The 22,199-nt window shown below is 44.1% G+C and overlaps 1 protein-coding gene across 3 annotated transcripts in view; it reads right to left on the bottom strand.

Annotated features, from left to right (window-relative positions):
• The window catches only part of CSMD1 (CUB and Sushi multiple domains 1), a 2,053,194-nt gene that overhangs the window by 484,225 nt on the left and 1,546,770 nt on the right, over positions 1-22,199 (bottom strand). For all 3 annotated transcript variants that reach the window (XM_070047233.1, XM_070047234.1, XM_070047235.1), the window contains one exon: positions 21,210-21,313. In XM_070047233.1, the coding sequence (XP_069903334.1) occupies positions 21,210-21,313 (104 nt within the window). The remainder of the gene's footprint in view (positions 1-21,209; positions 21,314-22,199) is intronic.

Genomic DNA, 22,199 nt, shown 5'->3' with positions numbered 1-22,199 from the left:
AATTACGCACTGTAAGTTTCGTGAACACTCCTGTTTTCTTTAGTGACAGCACTATCTAGACGCTTCCTCACTTCTGTTGCCTGCCTGTGGTTTGGGGTCGTCCGGCCCTATTTCTGGACACTTCAGAAGATTCTACCTTAACTTAAAAATTGACTTCTCTGTGTAGGACAAGGGAGAACAAAGCACTGCTCATACAGTTCATATAAATATAAGGAAGTGTGAATAGCCATTGACTTCTGTTTACACTCTAACACAGCTTGGCACTTGGGTCACCTGGAAAATGAGCAGAGCAGAAATCTTTCTCCTCCCTTTGGCTGAGCGGTGATGTCCGTACCCTGGGACCTGCATGCCCCACCTCCGTTCATCTTCAACTCTGAGATGAGGACATTAGCCCACCGCACCCTCCTCTCCTCCTCTCTCCCTTCTCTCTGGCTTATTGCCAGCTGGCCCTGGGGACAAGTCGAGCGCCCACCTGGATAACTCTTCAAGTTGACTCATGCTTGCTCGATCCTTTCAGCCCAGTGACCTCTGTCATTGCCGGTCGTCCTTTGCGTCTTGCTCCACGTAGGGTACAGACCTTGAGCTCCTCGCCCTTCTCCCTCACCACACCTTGGTACCTTTTAGTCACCAAATGCTTGCACCCTACTGAAGCCTCTGTCCAAATTCCTGGGGATTTTTGCCAATGGTTCCATCACAGTTTTACCTGGCCTAGACAACCTGGGCAGTCATGTGGTCAGCCCCTGCCCCTTTCCTTCAAAATCCTACCCACTTCACAAACTCCTATGTGAGATCAGTCCAGTAAGGCACTTTCTAGCTTCTTACACAGGTGCAGAAGTGGGTGGAGGGGGACGCGCTGGTTCCAAGAAGATGGAGTAGGGAGGGGGCTTACTGCTCTAGTCCAGGAGAAGATAGTTTAAAAAAAGTGGAGAGAGTGCAGTCTCAGGGAAGAGTTAGGAGAAAATGGCAGAGGAAACTACGCAAATTAGAGGGACATGGTGGACCTACATGGAGGGCGTGGATGCCCACACCTCAGGGCTCCAGGAGCTGAGAGCCTACGCACCAGTGTTGGAAAGTGAGGTGAGACCAGACTGCAGCAGCCCAAGCCACTGGTGCTAAAGCGGCATGAAGAGCCTAGAGGGAACCCGGCTTGGAGCCCCGTGGAGGACAGTGTACCTGCCAAACTAGAGGAGAGGAGAGGAATAAAAAGGAGGGACATGTTTCTCTCCCCAGTAACTTACTACAGCGTCCTGTAACAACCTTGATAGAGTGGGAGCCAATTTGGACCTACGTAACAGCTGCGCCAGCTCGTGTCCACAGCCAGCAACCAGCGAGTGGAGACTCTCTACTCTGGTGGGGAGAACAGGGGGCAGGAAGCACGTGACTGTGGGAGGCTTCTGTGCCAGGACCGTGAAAAAAACTGAGGCTGTGTGGGAGGACTCATGGTGTGCCTGGGACTTTGGGCAGTCACAGCAGGAAAAAGGCCACATGCTCAAGGCTTCCTGGTTAAATGGTGAGGGACATTGCTGGGGGATCTGAACTTACACTGAGAACTGCCCAGATTCTTCGTGTGGTTCTTGGGGCAGAGCAGATGAATATTATACCCACTGGGGCTAACACCCAGGCACTGGTCTCCTTTGAGGAGAGGAGCTCAGCTTAGCAAAATAAACTTCCCTTCTGATTCAAAAAAGAGAGAGAGAGAGAGAGGCTGGCATCATGGCGCACTTGGTTAATCCTCCACCTGTGGCGCCGGCATCCCATATGGGCACCGGGTTCTAGTCCAAGTCGCTCCTCTTCTGCTCCAGCTCTCTGCTGTGGCCTGCGAGGGCAGTGGAGTATGGTGTTGTACAATGTGAATTAATGCTATAACTAGTACTCAAACAGTATTTTATACTTTGTGTTTTGGTGTGGGTGCAAACTGTTGAAATCTTTACTTAATATATACTAAATTGATCTTCTGTATATAAAGATAATTGAAAATGAATCTTGATGTGAATGGAATGGGAGAGGGAGCAGGAGGTGGGAGGGTTGTGGGTAGGAGGGAAGTTATGGGGGGAAAAGCCATTGTAATCCATAAACTGTACTTTGGAAATTTATATTTATTAAAAAAAAAAAAAGAAGAAACCAATGAGTATCTCCACAAATGCTGAAACACACCAATTCAAGAAACAAGAGTAAGGACGACAACAGGACACCCGAAAAGAACACAACACTTCAATACTAGATTGTGAAAATGAGGAGTTGGAAGAAATGCAAGAAATGGAATTCAAAAAATCGATCATAAGATTACATAGAAGTAATCAGAAAAAAATGCACGAACTATTGAAGTCCGTACAGGACATGAAAGAAACTTTTTCCCATGAAATCGAGATCTTAAAGAGACATCAAAATGAAATGAAGAATTTAATAGAACAAATGAAAAAATGCACTGGGAAGCCTTAACAACAGAATCAGTGAAGCAGAAGAGAGAATATCGGACTTAGAAGACAGAGCACAGGGAAGTATACAGTCAAAGCAAAAACAAGAAAAGGCAATTAGAAAAATAAAAACCACTGTTGATAATCTACAGGTTACTATCAAATGAACCAGCATACAGGTTCTAGGAGTTCCTGAAGACGTGGAAAGAGAGGAAGGATTAGAAGACATTTTAGTGAAATAATAACAGAAAACTTCTCTAATTAGGAGAAACAAGGGGACATCCAAGGACAGGAATCACATAGACATGACCAGGACAGATCCTCACCATGACACACTGTAGTCAAACTCACCACAGAAAACATAAAGAAAAGATTTAAAATGTGCACAAGAAAAACACCAGATTATTTTCAGTGGATCTCCAATTGGACTCATAGCTGACTCCTCATCAGAAACCCCACAGGCTAGGAGAGGATGGCGAGATATATTCCAAGTCTTAAGAGAAAAAACTGTCAACCCAGAATACTGTATCCTGCAAAGCTCTCATTTATGAATGAAAGTGAAATAAAGACCTTCCATAACAGAAATTGAAAAAAATCTGTCACCCCTGTCCAGCCCTACAAAGGATGCTTAAGGATGTGCTGTACACAGAAACACAGAAACATGGTCATCATTATGAATGAAAGGTAAAGGAACAAAATCAGTAAAAGTCCAAAGGAAATTAAAAGTAAAAAATAGTAATATTTTTGGAAAAATGACAGGGCAAACACGGCAAAGTCATCATTTATCAATAGTCACTTTGAAGGTAAATGGCCTCAATTCTCCAGTTAAAATACACAGACTGGCTGAATGGATTAAAAAACAAAACCCATCTGGGGCTGGCACTGTGGCGCAGTGGGTTAAAGCTCTGGCCTGAAGCTCTGGCATCCCATATGGGCAACAGTTCTGGTCCCGCTGATCCTCTTCTGATCCGGCTTTCTGCTATGGCCTGGGAAAGCAGTGGAAAATGGCCCAGGTCCTTGGGCCCTGCACCCGCATGGGAAACCTGGAGGAAGCTCCTGGCTCCTGGCTTCAGATCGGTGCAGCTCTGGCTGTTGCGGCCATCTGGGGAGTGAACCATTGGATGGAAGACCTCTCTCTCTGTCTCTACCTCTCTCTGTAACTCTTTCAAATAAATAAAATAAATCTTAAAAAAAATCTATTTGCTGCCTATAACAAATACTTCTCACCTAAGATGCATGCAGACTGAAAGTGAGAGGGTGAAAAAGGATATTCTTTGCCAAAAGAAACCAAAAAAGAGCTGGTGTAGCTATCCTAATATCAGACAAAATAGACTTTAACACAAAAACTATTAAAAGAGACAAATAAGGGCACTATGTAATGATTAGGGAATCAATTAAACAGGAAGATGTAACTATTATAAACGTATATGCACCTAATTACAGGGCACCTGGCTATTTAGAAGAAATGTTATGGGATCTCAAGGGAGTCTTCCAATACAATAGCAATGGGGGACTTCAATACCCCACTTTCAGTAATGGAGAGATCAACTAGACAGAAAATCAGCAAGGAAACAGCAGATTTAATCGACACAATAGACCAAATGGACCTAACAGATATCTACAGAACTTTTCATCCCACAGTTGCAGAATACACATTCTTGGGCCGGCGCTGCAGCTCACTAGGCTAATCCTCCACCTTGCAGCGCCGGCACACCAGGTTCTAGTCCCGGTCGGGGCACCGGATTCTGTCCCAGTTGCCCCTCTTCCAGGCCAGCTCTCTGCTGTGGTCCGGGAGTGCAGTGGAGGATGGCCCAAGTGCTTGGGCCCTGCACCCCATGGGAGACCAGGGTAAGTACCTGGCTCCTGCCATCGGATCAGTGCGGTGTGCCGGCCGCGGCGGCCATTGGAGGGTGAACCAACGGCAAAGGAAGACCTTTCTCTCTGTCTCTCTCTCACTGTCCACTCTGCCTGTCAAAAAAAAAAAAAAAAAAAAAAAAAAGAATACACATTCTTCTCACCAAGGCATACCTCTAAGCACACGTGTTTGAGGTCCTGTAGTTTGGCACTGGACTTACTTTTAATTCAGTCTTAAGTTAGTCTGCAAACTCACAGGAACTGAATAAGCAATCCAGGTCTATACAAGAAATTATTCAATCCAAAGTCCACTTTGACTCACAAGTTACTCTCCTTAAAATTTATTTTAAGCCCGCTTTGTGTCAGAGATACAAATGACAGAAATTGTAACATATATAAATGACAGAAATTGGAAGCATGACTTGTTGAACATTTAAAAAGTTATTCAGAAATTAATTTTTAACTTTTCAAATATTACAAATATAAAATATTTTATAATGATCTTAAATTTGTAACATTATTTTAAAATCATTTAAGAGAAAAGAAAATATTTTCTTTTTTGTTCTTTTTCAAGTTTGTAGGGTTGTTTCTGTCATCACTGATGAATGATTTGTTTAAAACAATAAAGCAAATAGCACTGTTGCCCTTTGTAACTGTTTATCAGTTTGAAACTGGATCTTTATAGTACTTTTTGAATGAAATACAATAGGTGCTGCCTTTGATAAAATACTTCAGCTGTCATCATAACACATACTTCAATCGCTTCCTTTCAGACAGCTTCATTTTTTTCCAAACCAGCTCTGTAGTACACAATGTTTGGATCTGGACTTAAAGGTGATCCTGATGCAGCACTAAGTGACGTCTCTATTTGCTATAGAACAAAATACATTTTTCTTGTGGAAGATAAAACTCATCTGGCAGCTCCTAGCTTCCCGTCATGTCCAGGTGGGAACCCCGCCCACCCCATACACCTTCTGCTCCAACCACACTGTTGTTTTCCCCATTCATCAAAAACTCAGCGTTCTCAGCCTCTAAAGTTTTGGCAAACGTTGAAGGCCCTGGACGGAAGTCCCGTTCTCTCGGGGGACAGTGAAGGGTCAGCAGGACTCTCGGCAATCCTGTTAGCACCCATCCGCTCTGCTCCCCAGGCTGTGGGTGGGTGCACGTCCCTCACTGGTGGCCTGGGAACCTGCAGCCACCTGGTGCACTCAGAAGCCTTGCAAGGATCTCCCTTGCCATCTGCCTCCTTCCATGTTCTGAGCTCCCTCAGGGCAAGTATACATCTCTCGGACATTTCACTCCTGCCTCGAGATATAATATGCACATTTATTCAAAGCTTAAAAATCAAATAATCCACATTATAATCATTGTATATCTATATGCTTAAATTTCTTAGGAATATTTTAAAACAACAACTTAAAGCTTTGCTTTAACTTAGGTAGCAAATGAAAGCCATGCTACTTGGCCATACGTTATGCTATATTTCTGTCCTTCTGGTTGAACTGTTTTATGTCCATGTCAGTTTTCTTATCTGTGAAACAAAGAAATTACGATAAACTACCTTTAAGGAGACTTCAGATCTAAGATTCTGCTCTCTTCCCAGTAGGTGTCTGTGACAGCACTGTCTCACGTGCAGTGGGGGTGCTGCTGTGAGCACCTCTGTTGCACAGAGCAGGGGTGCTCACGGCTCTGATTATCAGTGTGTTAAATAGTTGAACCACAGAGAACTATCTCTTGTGGGTGTCTGCTCCCTTCTTGCAGTGAGGGCCCTTCGGGCCAACTGCACCTCTGAATTATTCCAGTTTCTACAGCAATAAGAAATTCCTGAGGTTGGACTGTTACACAGAAAAAGAGGTTTATTTAGCTCACAGTGCTGGAAGAAAGAAGCCAAGGCCAGGCAGCTCTGTTTGATCTCTGGTAAGGGCCTCATTGCTGCTGGTACCTCAACGGTAGAGCAAGTACAAGCCGACGATGCAGCGAGACAGGAAGCCAGAGAGCGGAGAAGCCAGCCTTGCTCTTGCATAACAACTTCTCTAGCAAGCACAGGAACCATGCCTATCCCTCCAAGAGCAGAGCCCCTGGAGATCTATTACTGCTCACTAAGCTCCACCTCTTGGCAGTCCCATCACCTCAACTCCATTACACTGGGGACCAAGCTTCTCATATGTGAACCCTTGGATACAGAGTCAAACCTTGTCCAAACCGAGCAACAGTTCAACTCTTTCACATGAAATGGAAAGCGTAATCGAACCCTAGGGATCCAGTGACACTGTGATGCTTCGGTTGTTAGAGGTTCTATAATACATACAAGAGAAATCTCTCTTCTGAACAGATCTCTTCTTTCCTTAAATATGTACTTATTTCTTTTCATCCACTTGAAAGGGAGAATCTCTCTCTCTCTCTCTCTCTCTTTCTCCCCCTCCACACAGAGAGAGCAAGAGAGAGAGAGAGAGAGAGAGAGAGAGAGAATATCTTTTCATTCACTGGTTACTTCCCCAATGACGGCAACAGCACAGCTGGGCCAGGCCAAAGCCAGGAACTCAGGACTTCATCTCGGCCTCTTTCATAGGTGGCAGGTGCTCAAGTACTTGAGCCATCATCTGTTCTAATTAGTCCTTGCAAAAAGGTTCAATGCACCCTTGAAATCATCAGGTGAGGGCTCTGTAGCTGGGTCCTTGCTTTCCACGGGGGAGACCTGAGTTGGCTTCCAGGTTCGTGGCTTCAGGCTGGCCCTGCCTTGGTCTCTGTGGATATCTGGGGAATGCATTAGCAAGTTTGAGTTCTCTCTTCTTGCCTCTCAAATAAAATAAATAAAATGTTTTAAAAAACCAAAAAAACATGAACCTGGCACAAGGTCACACCTTGAATACGAGGCATTCTCTTCACTGGTGCTGGACAGAGAGCGGTATACTAGACATTTAATATTCTAATTCCAACTGTACATTGGGCAATTGGGAAGAAATCACTATTCAAAAGACTAAAATGGCCGAAAACTGAACTATTTTTAGTCCTTGTAGTTTTTTTTAATGTAAGCTTATTTTAAATATTCTTTAGAAAGTTTATTAAATTCAGGGTTATTCAACGTATGCTTAAATTCGCCGTCTGCCATAACAGAGCTGACACTGTGAAATGGACAACAGTACGGAGAAGTGAAGGCACAGAACCATCTGCTCAGGCTCAGGGCAGAGCCGTTTCTCTCACGATTCAGTCAAACGTGACTCACGAAATCAGGGATGTCCTGGGAGAAGCTGACAGACATTAAGCTGCTAGGGTCAGAGCCAGAAGTCAACTTAGTCATCCACTTAACCAAGGCAGGAGACTGAAACGCCAAAAGGCCATGTTTGTGATCTTAGATTGCGTACATCTGCAAACATCATCCAGGCACTGACAGATGGTGAGGACAGTTACAGGTTGTCTGTCCACCCAGCACCCAGAACAGCTCCTGACAGCTGCACAGCTGCACTGCTGTAGAGAGCCAGGGCAGGTGGGAGGGCTCGAGACTCAGATTATAAGTCAGGGGAATGGTGTCATAGAACAAATAATCCCATTAATAAAGCGGGAGATAGTTCACACACTGCGGAAGTTGTCATGGTTCACCACTGGCATCAACGTGGAATTACAGCAAAGCTTAGATTTCATCGTCTTTGGCGGAGGCACCAGCTTCATTCGCAGAAGACTTCGTTGACTGAGCTGGGACCCAGTCCTGCCTGGTGGCATGGAAGTCGAGGTGAGTTCCGTGAGTCATTTGCAGCCTCTCCTTTACGTTCACATCCAGTGTCAGAATAACAAAGTCTGCCCATGTAGAAATGATGAACAGATCTCATCGAAGCCTCTTGGTCAGGCAGATCAAAAGGGAACAAAGTTAACGTGGGCCCCAAGTGGGGTTATCTGAGACTTCTTTTATAGACTGCGGAGCAGACTATTTGAAGCATGTGGCCTGCTGGTTGTCTTGGACATGGAGACCCTCTCTCCACCCTCCCCACTAAGCACAAGTCACAGTCCCAGAATTGGCATGAGCAGCAACCAAAAGATGCCCCTGGGGAGTGGAAGAAGGGAGGCAGGCAGGTCTGGAACTCAGGACCAGATACACAAGGTGTCAGTGGCCTCCACACACACGTCACTCAGCCCTCATGTTTCCCACCCCGGCCCTCAGGGATCTTATGCTTCCCCTGGACACAGCTGGAGTCCTTTTGACCTCAAGTCTTCCTGGCAACACAGCAAAGGCCCTGGGTGGGAGATCCAGACCAGCATTAGGCATCTAGGGAAGTCTTTCTCTCCTAGTGCGCCCGAGGCTCCCTTTTCCAAGCAAAAACGCTGAGGAAGCCAAAACCTTCAAGACAGTGCAGCTAATCCAAAGGCCTGACAGAGAGTGGACAGAGAAGGGGTGAAGCCAAGACTCCCTTCCCCACACAGACACAGGCCCTGCCCCCCTTCCCACCCACCCTGTCCACACTTCTGCCCACTCAGCTGGCACCTGCAGGGACCCGTGGGGCGATCTCAGACCCTCCGTTTAGACCACAACAGAAAAGACCTTAAAGGTGAACCAACGGAAGGAAGACCTTTCTCTCTGTCTCTCTCACTGTCCAAACTCTACCTGTCAAATAAAAAGAAAAAAAGAAAAAAACTGAGTGAAAAAGAAACCTCAGAGTCCTCTGGGACACAAAAGCTTAACATTTGCATCATCTGAGTTACAGAAGGAGAGGAGACACACAGCAGGGCTGAAGGGTATGTGGAGAAATCATCACCAAAATCTTTCCCAATATGGTAGAAAACATAAACTTACAGACCCAAGAAACTAAGTGAACTTCTCCCAAAACTGAACCAGAGTCACTGCAAGACAGATCTAACTTAGCTTTAAAAGCCAAAGGAAAAAACAAAACTAAGAAACAACCAAACATAAACAAAATGTTACCTCTAGAGGAACATCCATTTTAATGGCAATTGAGTTCCCATTTGAGTCCAAGGGAGTCACAGGGAAGAAGTTCAAGTCACAAAGTCTGCCCTTCATAAAGGATGATGATTGAACCATCTCAGGCAAACAATCTGCGACTACATATCCAGGTGGGTAGCAAACTACCCGCAGTAACAGGCCTCAGGAAGTTCTTAGGAAATAAAACAAAAGACAAGAAGAGAGAGCTTGGAGGGCCCAGGAGCAAGAGGGAACAAAGATACAGTGGAAATTAGAGCTAAAATAGACTCTTCTTTGCTTCATGAGTTTTGGAAGTCATTTCAGATGGTGGAACAGAATTATAGCACCTCTACTACCTAGGGCAGTGACTCCTAAAGCTGGGAGGCAAAGCTCATCAGCGTCCCAGAGGTGTCACTCCTCATCCAACAAGGTTGAGATCAACAGTCGAGGTGCTCATGGAAGGTGCTCATAAGTGCCTATACCCAAGTCCCCGGTACCTGCGAAGGTACCTACACAGCAATGTTCCAAGTGTGAATAAATGAAGAATCCTGGATTATCCACCTGCGTCCTAAGTCATCCCTGGGACGCATGTAAGAGAGAGGCAAGGGGAGATTTCAGACAGAGGACAAGGTGGTGCCATGGCCCTGGAGACAGCCACCATGGAGATGTGGCCATGGCCCAGGAAGAGATTCTTTTCCACGGCCTGAGGAAAGACTGTGACCTGGAAACACTTAGATCTCCAGCCAGGAACCCTGGGACCATAAGTGTAGCTATTTCATTTGCTTTAAATCACCAAGTTTGAAAATTTGTTACAACAAAGATAGGAAACAACAAAGACGGAAACAAATACATCAGCAGGCTGTTAAATATCACATGCTTTTTGTGATACTCAGAACAATTATTCTGAAAACTAGAAAGAAATAGATTGAAAGATACTATAAATATATCAATATAGAATGGAAAAAACAAACTCAGTCACCCAAAGGAAGGCCTGAAAAAGTATATAAAACAACAAACGAGTAGTAAAATGGCAGTATTATTAACATGCCAGTAACTACCTTACATAGAAATGATCTAGATAAACCAACCAAAACAGAGAGAATTGAAGTAGATAAAAATGTGACCCAAGTACTTGCTGCAAAGAATAAATATCTTCTACTATTAATCATATGGATACGTTGGTAGTAAAGGATGAAAAGTGATATGCCATGCATATATTAATAATAAAGTGGTAGGACAGCTACATTAATATCCCACAAAATGTACATAGGGCAAACATAAGTACTAGCGATAAAGAGGGATATCACCTACTAATAAAAAATGCGTTCATCAGGAAAATTTAATAACCCTAAAAGGAAACAAAATAAACATCAGGGTTCTAAAATATGAAGCAAAAAACAGAGAAAGCTGAGAGCATAAACAGACAAGTCTGAAAGTACACTTGGAGACTCACCTCCACAACTCTCGTTCAGAAACCTGACAGAAAATGAGAATGGGTGTGCAATCAGGAGGATCTAAGTGACACATAGAACCCTGCACTCAACACTCATGGTTGGGAACACTGAGCCAGATAAGTCATATCCTGGACCAAGAAATTGAATGAACATGTTTAATCAGGTAGAATGTATTTTCCTACCATAATGGAATCAAACAAGAAAACATTAACAGAAAGGAAATTGGACTATCAATAAAAGTCTAGAAATTGAATGAGACTTTGCTAAATAAACTATGATTCAAAAGGGAAATCTAATGTGAAATTTAAAAAAAAAAAAAAAAAACACGGAGTGAAAATGAAAACACAAGACACAGAAGCATGTCAGGTGCCACTAAAGCACTGCCAAGAGGAAAGCTACAGGTTGGACGCCTGTCTTAGACACAACAAAAGAAAATGTCCGTACTCGAGACCCTCAGATAAAGCAAAGCAAATAAACATTGAGTAAGTAGGAGGAACGGCATGAAGATGCTATAAAAATAGAAACAAAACTATTTCTAAATATCAATATAACTGATAAATCTTTAAACAGATTAGTGGAGAGGAAAGGAAAAACAAAGTTTACCAACCAAAATAGCAGATCTAAGTACAGATTCACCACTATTCAAAGGTAACAGAGAAATATGAATATATTTAGGTCCATAAAACCAACAGGTTATTAAAAATGGACTGATTTCTTTAAAATGACAAACAACTAAAATTCAATAAAGATGAAAGAGACCATCAGAATGGCCTATAACCATCATAGAAATTATGAGAGGCTAATGAAGGAACATTATATGCTTCTATTACCTGATACTAAAAAAGAAGCATTTGACAAAACATGGGACATATGTGTTCATGACTGGAAGACTCAAAATATCAAGTATATCAGTTCTCTCCAAGTTGATCAATAGGTTTAAGATAATTCCTATTATAACTACAGCAAGGTTTCCTACATGTGTGACAGGGACCTAATGTTGCCTTACCAAGAACGAGGCATTAGCAGGAAGCTGGACACACAACAGGAGCCAGGACTGAAACCCACCTACTCCTTGAGGGATGTGGGTGTCTCAAGCATTTTCTAAGCTGCTGTGTCAAATGCTTACCCCCAACAAGGTTTTTATACATATTTATAAGGTTATTCTCAAACTTATATGGAATGACACTAGCCCTAGGATAGCTAAAGCATGCTTAATGATGAACAATAACCTGAGAGCCAGCACCTGTCTGCTATTAACAGTAATTAAGTAGCTTTAGTCATCAATACTGTGTGATGTTGCAGAGGACCAGGCACACAGATCAATGCCACAGAGCAGATAACCCAGAGATGAACCCTCCCCCTCTTCGCAAGCCCTCCTGATGACAAACAATGCTGGGGAAACAATTCAATAAAGGGAGGAGAAACCCTTCCACGGGGGGTGCTGCATCACCAGACGCACACAGTGCAAGACGAAGTGTGAACCCAACCGATGGCTCACACCTAATACAGAACTCACTCACAATGGAACAGACTGAAACACAGAAGGTAAAACCATAAAAACTTCAGGAAAGTATGGAGCACTGAAGTTAGACATCGTGTCTATAAGTGAAAAGTACATCGACTGGACTTTAGAATTAAGAGCCTTCGCTTTTCAAAAATCCATACATACAGGGAAAATACTGGTGAAGCACATATTCTTCAAATAACTGATATCTTGAATATGTAAGAACTTTCAAATGCAACAAAAGTACGGTAATCAACAAAACACAATTAGAAATGGAGAAAGAGACATAATAGACATTGTACCAAAAAGACCTACAAATGTCTAGTAAGCCCACAAATCATTCTACATCTGTGCTATGAGGAAGGTACAAATCCAAACCGCAAGGAGCCCACTGTGCACGTGCTGGAGCAGAGAACACTGCTGTGAATGCTGGGGAAGCCGCGGGAAACAGTGCCCCCGGGCACTGCTGGAGGAACTGCAGTGAGAGCGGCACTCGGGAAACACTTGGGCAGTTTCCTAGAAAACCAGACGCGCCATGACACACACCACAGCATTTCTGGGCATTTCTCCAACGGAAATAGAAACTTTGGTATCCACAAATCAGCCTATCCCCAAATATTTACAGCAGCTTTATTCTTAACAGTCAACAGCCAGAAATAGCCCACATGTCCCTCCATGGGTGGGTATTAAACAAAGTGTGGTCCATCTATACCAGGTAATGGGCAGCCATAAGAGGAGCAAACTACTGAGGCACACAACAACAAGGCATTTTGCTGAGTTAAGAAAAGGCAGTCATAGAAGGTCACATAGTAATTACATCACACTCTTTGCAATGACGGAAGTTTAAAGTCAGCACGGAGAGTGGCTGTCAGGAGTCAGGCGTGAGTGGGAGAGAGATGGAGGAGGATGCAATGTTCACCGGGGAAACGTGAGTCCTTGTGCTATTGGACTCCATCCACCCGGATGTGGTGGACCCCTGAATTCTGAGATGGGATATATCTGCACAGAAGTTAATATACACAGAGATGAAGACCAGAAAAGCAGGATATCTGAGTAATCATGGAGATCATCAATTAGCTGTGCTCTTTCACTTTAGATTTGCAAACTGTGCCCACTGAGCCGTGAGGAGCCACTCTTCCAGTGGCTCCCTGGGCTCAGGTCTTAGGCAGCCTCCACCTAACAACTGCCTGTGAGTGTTCACCGCCTCTCCAGCTAGCAAGCCTCTGCAAGCAAGGCCTCTACCCCACGTCTGTCAAGAGCCAGTACAGGATCAGATGCACCACGTGACCATCCAGTCCTGCCTCCTTCCTTTCCAGCACACGCCGCGTCGGCATCCCGTTCTGCTCACTGGACAACTCTGGACATTGTGTAATACGAGGGCGGAGATGACAGTCACACAGCAGCTTCTCTTTGTACTGCACTTTTAACCTTCACGAGACGAGGCTGCATTTACCACTCCAGTTCACTCTGACAACAGCCCTTTGAGGTTAAAAAGCGTAATCTAAGGAGCCAAGGTTGCTGTACTGTGTACGTATGTCTCTTATTGCTTTAAGTGGATGTAACATCCCTTCAGAAGAACAACTTCATCGTTGAGGTTAATTTAATGTCAAAAGCAAACTATGAAAATATCAAGTGCTTTTGACTGTGGATTGTGGCAGTGATCCCTAGCTCACCAGGTTAACAGTCTATAAAGAAAGGCAGGCATTGTTTTGGGGTTTCTTAGAGCAAACAGCCATAGTGAGTCAATATAACAGCCGGAATAACTGGAGAGACTCGTGCTCACTCAGCCTGTCTGGACCCGCCCCAGCTTGCCCAGATGCTACACTGGGCTAAACTTCCCTTGGGCCCAGTGGCTCTGCTCAGAGGGAACTCGGCTCCTGAAGACAGCGATCTATGTCCTACAGTCTGTGGGTCATTCTGCTTTCCCAGATAGACCTGCAACAGCTGGCAGCCATATCTGAAGTGCTGGCACCAGTGGTCATTGGTTTCCCCACTGATGGGGCTGTAGGAACAGAGAACCCAGTGTACACAGGAGTACAGAGAGGGGTCTGGCCATGCTAGAACTCTCCGTGGGCCACAGTGAAAGTTGGGCCGTCTATTCTAGCCCAATCCTGCATGATTCCAGGAAGTCAGTCCTAAACCCATCATACACACACACAGGACACTGTGTGCTACCCTGGCACAGCAACCCTACTTTCAGAGGGCTTTCCAGGATGGGAAGGGGCTACACTGTCACTGACAGGTGCACAGGGTTGACCATGCTGCTCTCATGACTGCACTGCTTGGTTCCAAGAGCAGGGCCTGGTCTGTTACCTGCACTCATTCAAGGGTTGTTTTAAAACAGTATATAGAGCTGAGCAGTCTAACCACACAAAGGGCATTTTACATACACAGAGAGAAATGTGACGTGTGAGCTTTCAAGTTCTTCTGATGACCCACACTTGTAAAGATGGCATCATCAGATCCAATTCCAAATGACTTTCCTCTGAATTTGATGACATGAGGAGGAGTCTCTAATTTTTCAGAACGACAGAGAGAGAGAGAGAGAGAGAGAGAGAGAGAGAGAGAAATCTGAGAGAAATCTCCATTCACTGGTTCACTCCCCAAATGCTTTCAATGGCAATACTGGGCCAGGCTGAAGCCGGGAGTCAGGAACACTCAAATAAGATCTCCCACGTGGAGCCCCAACTATTGAGCCACCGCTACTGCATCCCAGGGTCAGCATTAGCAGGAAGCTGGAGTCAGAAGTCAGAGTTAGGAATTTCAGGTTTCAAACTCAGGCGCGAGGCACTCTGATGCGCATTGTGGGCTTCCCGACTGGCATCTTAACAGCTGGAACCAATGTCCACCCAGGAGCCTCTTTTATTTTTTATTTTTTTTTATTTTTTTATTTTTATTTTTATTTTTTATTTTTTTATTTTTTTGACAGGCAGAGTGGACAGTGAGAGAGAGAGACAGAGAGAAAGGTCTTCCTTTGCCGTTGGTTCACCCTCCAATGGCTGCCGCGGCCGGCGCGCTGCGGCCGGCGCACCGCGCTGATCCGATGGCAGGAGCCAGGAGCCAGGTGCTTTTCCTGGTCTCCCATGGGGTGCAGGGCCCAAGCACCTGGGCCATCCTCCACTGCACTCCCTGGCCACAGCAGAGGGCTGGCCTGGAAGAGGGGCAACCGGGACAGAATCCGGCGCCCCGACCGGGACTAGAACCCGGTGTGCCGGCGCCGCTAGGCGGAGGATTAGCCTAGTGAGCCGCGGCGCCGGCTCAGGAGCCTCTTTTAAAACTAAAGTGGCTTCTGAATGTTTTTAAACATTCCCAGAACCTTAAATTATGCTAAGTGCTAAAAGAATCTCAATGTATATTTTGTGAATTCTCAAAATCATATGAATTCTGAAGGTACTGTTCAGCCATTTACTGCTATTGTCTAATAGCTGTTTTTGATAACCAAATCACACTTAAATTTGATATTGACAGTATTATTTATTTTAAAATGTGTTTGTATGGAAACATGTACTTTTGGGTAGGCTTCTTTGTAGACAAAAAGACTTAAAAATTGCCTACAAATGCAACCAAAACACAAGAGATGATTTTTTTCTAAATTCAAACCAAATAAAATCTAGCAATAGAAAATTGAAAGCTGTATTGTCATGTTACTAATTTATTTCGCTAATTACACTTCACTGGAATTTATATCATTGGGCTAATTACTGCTCAAGGCAGAGTCACTGTTTATTCTCTCATTCTCTCTCTCTCTCTCTCTCTCTCTCTCTCTCTCTCTCGATGAGTCCTGCCATAATATTTGATATTCAACAACCATCTCTTCAAGGAAGCAAGCAAAGAAGCTTCCAGATGAGAGGCAGAGGTAGGAGGGCTTGCCAGGAACAAGAGTAAGCCGAGAGCAGCGTCGGGCACCACGCGGTGTCAGTGGCAGCCAGGTCTCAGGCTGGGCTGCAAGAGAAGCTGACGACAGGGGAGTGCCAGAGCAGGTCGTGTGGCTACAGAGCTGGAAGAACCGAGTTTCTAATGGTGTGGCTTCAAACCAACTTCTAATTAAAAACATTAATCTGGACAACAGGTATGCAGATTACATTTTTACTGCAAACACAAGTTGCTCCTGCTCTCAAGCCCTGGAAGTGTAGGGACTGGCTCCTCTGCCTCCACCCAGCAGCCCTGTGCACGCCCCTGTGACTGTTCAGCCCTCTGAATACAAGGAATGACGCCTTTGACTCAGGACAGGTAGACAACAGCAATGAGAAACGGGGTCACAGCCACGCAAAGGCTGAAATCATCTGGAAGTAAAAGGCGAGTCCACAAAGGACTGGGCTGGCCCTAGGAGCCAGCTGGGTCCTCCTCTGGGAACCCCCACATCTGGCAGCTAAGGGGCTTTCCTGTCACTCATAGATCTTCCTCACGTTGGATGACTATTCCTAAGGAGAACTGGACATTTATAAAGTGCAGCCTCTGCCTGCTACCCCGGGTAGTCCTGGACGTCCTAGATTAATCCAATCTCCTGGCCGCCAATGGCAAACAAGAGAAGGCAATCTCACCCCTCACGGCTCTGCAAATTACACCGAGAAAATCACCGATATACATTCTTGAAAAGGGCTCAGCAGAGATTTGTTAAGTAAGGTATTCAATTTTCTGTTAAGTCTGTCTGTCTGAGGTACAACCTGAGCACATTCATGCATTTCTTGGGAGGGGAGAGGAATTAGAGGAGGAAGTAATGTTCAGTTATTCTTTGTTTGTGCCGTGTAGGAAAGCAGAAGGCTGCTCACGGAGCCTAGAATTTCTGAAAGCACACTTAGGATGCGACACCCCACTTCTAGGCTACTTCACGTTCCAATCTGCTCTTACAAATCAGCATCTGACCACAATGCCACAGATCCCCTCAAAGGGAAGTCCCATGAGTCTCAGGGAGTGTCAGTGGCTCAAGGAGGTTTTAACTCCCGACTTCCGTGAGCCGTGTATCCTGGAATTCCGGGACGCCACCCCCTGTGCAATACTTAAATGACCCTGGTGCATCTGCCTTCCCTCCAGTTGGATTAGCAGCTCCCTGCAGAGGACAGCTTCAGGCAAAGGGGTGCGCAAAGCCACTGCTGCTGCCTGGCGCAGGTGCCCTGCTTCTTCCAGAGGCCACCCAGGCCCCTCTGCCTCTGTTCCCTCTTGTTCTGTGGCGTGGCTCACTAAGGAAATACATCAGGGGCTCTTCTTTCTCCACTAGAGCTGACTAAATGCCCAACAGTTCCTTGCTGCGATACACGTCCCAAAGGTATCTCAGTGTGATTCAGTCGGCCATTTAGTCCTTCACTTACAGATTCACGCCATTGAGACGGGGGTCTAATAACACTTATGTCACTGTAACACACAGCCTACCAGTGCGTTCTTAACAACAAATAGCATTAAAAAAACTGAGTGTGTGGCTGTCGCTCTTTAATAGCAACCTGAGGGATTTTCTAAGCATTACCTTGCTATATTTATAGCTTGAATTCTGCGTTTATTTAAAAACTCCTCTCATTTGTTGCAGCAGCATCCTTCCTTAACTTACACATTTTGGTACTAATAAAGCTGCTTTGTGGTGGCTTTCATTTCTTAGCTCTCCAGAGCTCTTGCAAACATTGTTTCATCTCTCTCCTCACTGCCAGCAGGAAAGTTTATTATGCATATTTTACAGCCATGAAAGCAAAGGTACGGGGAGGTGAAATGACTTCCCTCAGGGTCACGGAGATAATGAATAGCAGAAGGGGAGCCAGAAGCATCAAAGCATCATCGTTGACTCCCCAGCCCACATGCGCCCACCGTCTCACCGGGTGCCAGCGCTGTCCCAGACTGGGACCAGGATATGCACCGCCGCTGGCTGGGAGCTCGCCAGCAACAGAGACATATGGGAGGACTCCATACTTTTAAATTAAAGAAATTCAATTTTCACCTAATAATTTGGTGGGAATGTTGGAAAATAAACACCATCACATTCTAGCACAGTGGAGGAGAAAATTCACATTAGCTTTAGGGGTATACATAGAAGAGCATGCGGAAGTACAGGACAGTGGCCCTTGCTTCTGAACGTCTCTGCTGGAAATCTGCCTGAAGGCACTGGAAGTCACTATGGCAACACTGGTGTGCAGAACTGCACAACGAACAGCTATTTCCGAAAGCAAAAGGACGTGTGAGGGGATGGGTGGGGTGGGAAGCAGAAGACTCGAGCAGAATCAGTGAAAACAGGTCCTGCCCAGATGCTGAGATGTAGAGCAAGGGAACTGGGCAGCATCGCCCAGCATCTCCCATGTTGGGAGTGTCTACTTGGGCACAACGTTGTGTAAACTGGGACATATCCTGCCACTCATCCACACTCCAACTTCATCATTTTTAAGAAAGGACATGACTAAAGACACAGAACATCCAACATGATGCTAAGCAAAAACAAAACCAACCAACCAAACAAACAAAAAAGCAAAACCTCAAGCTAGAGGTCTCACAATACCTGATTTCAAAGCATACTGCAAAACTATACTAATTAAAACAGTAAGGCACCAGCATAAATATCAGCTCATAGATCAGTGGAAGAGAATAGAGAGCACAGAAATTAATCCTTGTGCATACAGTTACTGATTTTTGACAAGAGTGCCCAGAAAGTAAATGGTGCTGGCAAAACAAAACAGGATGCAAGCACACAAAACAATAAAATTAGATTCCTACCTCTCACCACACACAAAAGTCAACTTAAGAGGCATCAAACACCTAATTTTAAGAAGTAAAAATATGAAACTGTAGGAAGGAACCATAGGGAAAATGCTCCAAAATATTGGTGTAGGTGACAACTTCTTTGATGAGTCCCCCAAAGCACAGACCAACAACAGCAAGACTAAACAAACAGTATCATACCAAACTCAGAACTTCTGCACAGGAAACAATCAACAGAGTGAAGAGACGCCTGACAGAATGGAAGACAGTATTTCTGGGCTACATATCGAACAAAGGATTAATATCCAGAATGTATCAGTTCCTCAATAAACTCAGCAATTAAAAAAAAGCAATCCAGTTAAGAAATGGGCAAAGAACCTGAATAGGTGATTCTCAAAAAATATATGAAAAATGCTCCATATCACTAGCCATTAGGAAAATGCAAATCAAATCCACAATGAGGAATAATTTCACCCCTGTCAGAATGCTAAAATCCAAAACAGCAACAAATGCTTGAAAGGATATGGAGCAAGGGAAATTCATATGCACTGCTTGTGGAATCTAAATTAATGCGGTCACTGTGGAAAACAGCATGGAGATTTCTTTAAAACAATAACCAAAAACTAGAATAGACCTGTCACATGATCCAGCAATCCCACTGAGTATACATTCAAAATACATAAACTTATTGTACCAAAGAAATACCTACACCACCCTGTTTATAGCAGTACTATTCATAATAGCTAACACATGGACTTAACCAAGGTGTGTATCAGATGAATCGACAAAGTAAATGTGATGTGTATTATATATATATATTATATACTACATATGATATGTATAATATACACACATATAATACACACATACATGTCCATATACAAGAGAATATTATTCACCTATTAAAAGTAATTAAATTCTATCATTTGCAGAAAAATGAATGGAACTGGAGGACACCATGTTGAGTGAAGTAAGCGGACTCGGGAAGATACATCCTGCATGTTCTCCATCATACACAGGAGGTAAAATTAAAAATACCTGTGTATATCAGTTTTATGCAAACCAGTGTTTGGTAAAACTTTGTTTTAAATATTTGTCAAACAAATTGATAGATATATATTACTGTGGTATTGATGATTTTGTGACTGTTTTAAAATTTGCTTCATGTGAGCAAAGTTGGACATCTTTTCACTCGATCATTGTTTATAGCCCTTGCCTGTTTTCTTCCTGGACTATGGTATCTTACTTTTTGTTTGTCTAACTCTTTGTCTGGTAGTGCCACTAAGCCTTTGATGAGACTGTATGTTAAGAATACAACAAAATTAAGATTACTTTAAAAACAATAAAATAAACAATGACTAGGCAAACAAGAGCTAGTAAAAGTTGACGTGGCTGTTAGTAGTAATATTACTGTAATTATTATCCTGACTTACGAGCCAATAGCATGATTTTAATTAGTATTTGTAGCAGCCTTAACAGGCGAGTAATAGAAGGGAAAGAAGTGGATGTTCATGTGTACAGACGTCTGAGATTTGGTGAATTAGAGACGGACATCCCCCATGTGGTCTCAGCGCTGGTCCGCTGGGTACAGAGAGCACACCTAGTACAGCTGTATTTTAAAACGTGAATTATCTCATGGCTAATCCATGAATAAGGGGATGATAAAGGTGTATGGATAGTGTTTTTATTCCATTTTTTGTTTGCACAATAGTGATGCAATGACGTTATCCAGGGAAGTGCTCTCTCGAATAGACAGGCAGACACCCGCAGGACGCCTTGCTTCAGTGAAGATGTCTCAGGGTCGGGCTATCAGGGCTCCTGCACAGGGCTTGTGATGGACTGAGAAGATGTTTCCTGTGTGCCCTGAACACTGACTGAGGAGGAAGGACGTCTGGACCTCCCAGGGAGGAGCAGAAGCAGATCCAGCAGGAGGGGCTGCAGGGTCGACTGCGACCCCGGAGCTGATCCAGGTGGCCTCAGCTGGGGCTGCACACGGTGTGAGTCACCCCTACTCCATCCCTGCCCTCGCTGTTACCGAGGCTCTGCAGCGTTGCAGACTGGAATGCAATAACAGTGAAGTGGAAACAGGGGCTGCAGGGGACTCCCTGACCGGAAACGCAGCGTGTCCCCTTTCTATCTTCTGTGATTTCTGCTTTCTTTGTGTCACCAAACAGGTTTTTGCTTGGTTTTGTTTTTTAAGATTTGGGAAAACAACTTTCACACATGAAATAGTAACCTAAATAATTTCTTAAGTAGAATTAGAGCGGAAGCCACCAGTTTAGCCTTGTGTGGCACTTATGAAATACTGGAGGTGGACGTGCCAGGCGGCGGCTGACCCTCAGCTGTCCCTGGTGCTTGCCCGTGGAGCTCGCTTGGAGAGAGGGGAGAAAGGTCATACTCACACATACAAGACGGATCTGGTGTCTCCCACTTTCCCACCGTCCCCTACTGTCAGCGTGTCATACCCTCTTTCCAGCTCAAACTCTTCAAAAGCGAGCTTGATGACCTGAATCCAAGGAAAAAAAAAAAAAAAAGGAAAAGAAAGAAAGGTTACTTAGCACAGGAAGAATTTTCCATGTTTATTATTGTAAGCTTACAGTTGCAGTGCTACATTTTGCTTTTTATTTTCAATGTATTTCAAATTAGGCTCGAGCTGATTTTAAGCAGTTATATGCACAATTATACACCACTGAGAGACTTCAATTATAGACTTTTATGAAATTCAAAATTGCATTACTCCATGATATTATCATCTTCAAAAATGGATTCACCCTTACTATACTTTAAGTCATATATCTATTATATTTTTATTTTAGCATTCGGAGTACTTGGATTAATTGAAAGATAACTCAATAAGTGAAATAAATATTGATTACAGTTAATAAGACATATTCTGAGGGTAGCCACAGAACCTTCAATAAATGTTTTAAATTGTATATACTAATTTCAAGTAATTATCCACAGTAACATGATGGAAAAAATCTCTGTGGCTAGAAAGGTGCCATATATGATTAGCTTTGCAAAGCTTTGAATGTTGAGCTGTGTGTGTGTGATAAACAACACTTGATCTGAATGATCAACTTCATGACTTATGGGTGAGATCTTATGTTTGATGCACCAATATGTCAAAGCTCTTTAAATTATTTTATATAGAGCAATGTTACGTTCCTGTAGTGACCAATTTTGTGATCAACTGGCCAAGGGAACAAAGATACCTTGAAGTTAGGCTACAACCCTGGGTAACAAATGGAACAAGCTAAAGGTATAGAAAGATAGATGGATAGACAGATGATGGATGGGTGGGTGGGTAAATGGGTGAATGCAGGCAGGGAGGAGGGAAGAGGGAGGGAGAGAAGGAGGAGAGAGACTGATTTAGAGAGAAAGAGAGTTAA

Source organism: Oryctolagus cuniculus, chromosome 8 (assembly GCF_964237555.1).
Source record: "Oryctolagus cuniculus chromosome 8, mOryCun1.1, whole genome shotgun sequence".
In the NCBI taxonomy this organism is placed as follows: domain Eukaryota; kingdom Metazoa; phylum Chordata; class Mammalia; order Lagomorpha; family Leporidae; genus Oryctolagus; species Oryctolagus cuniculus.
Note: the sequence above shows the minus strand (reverse complement) of the source record. Positions and strands in the feature narration are given on the sequence as shown.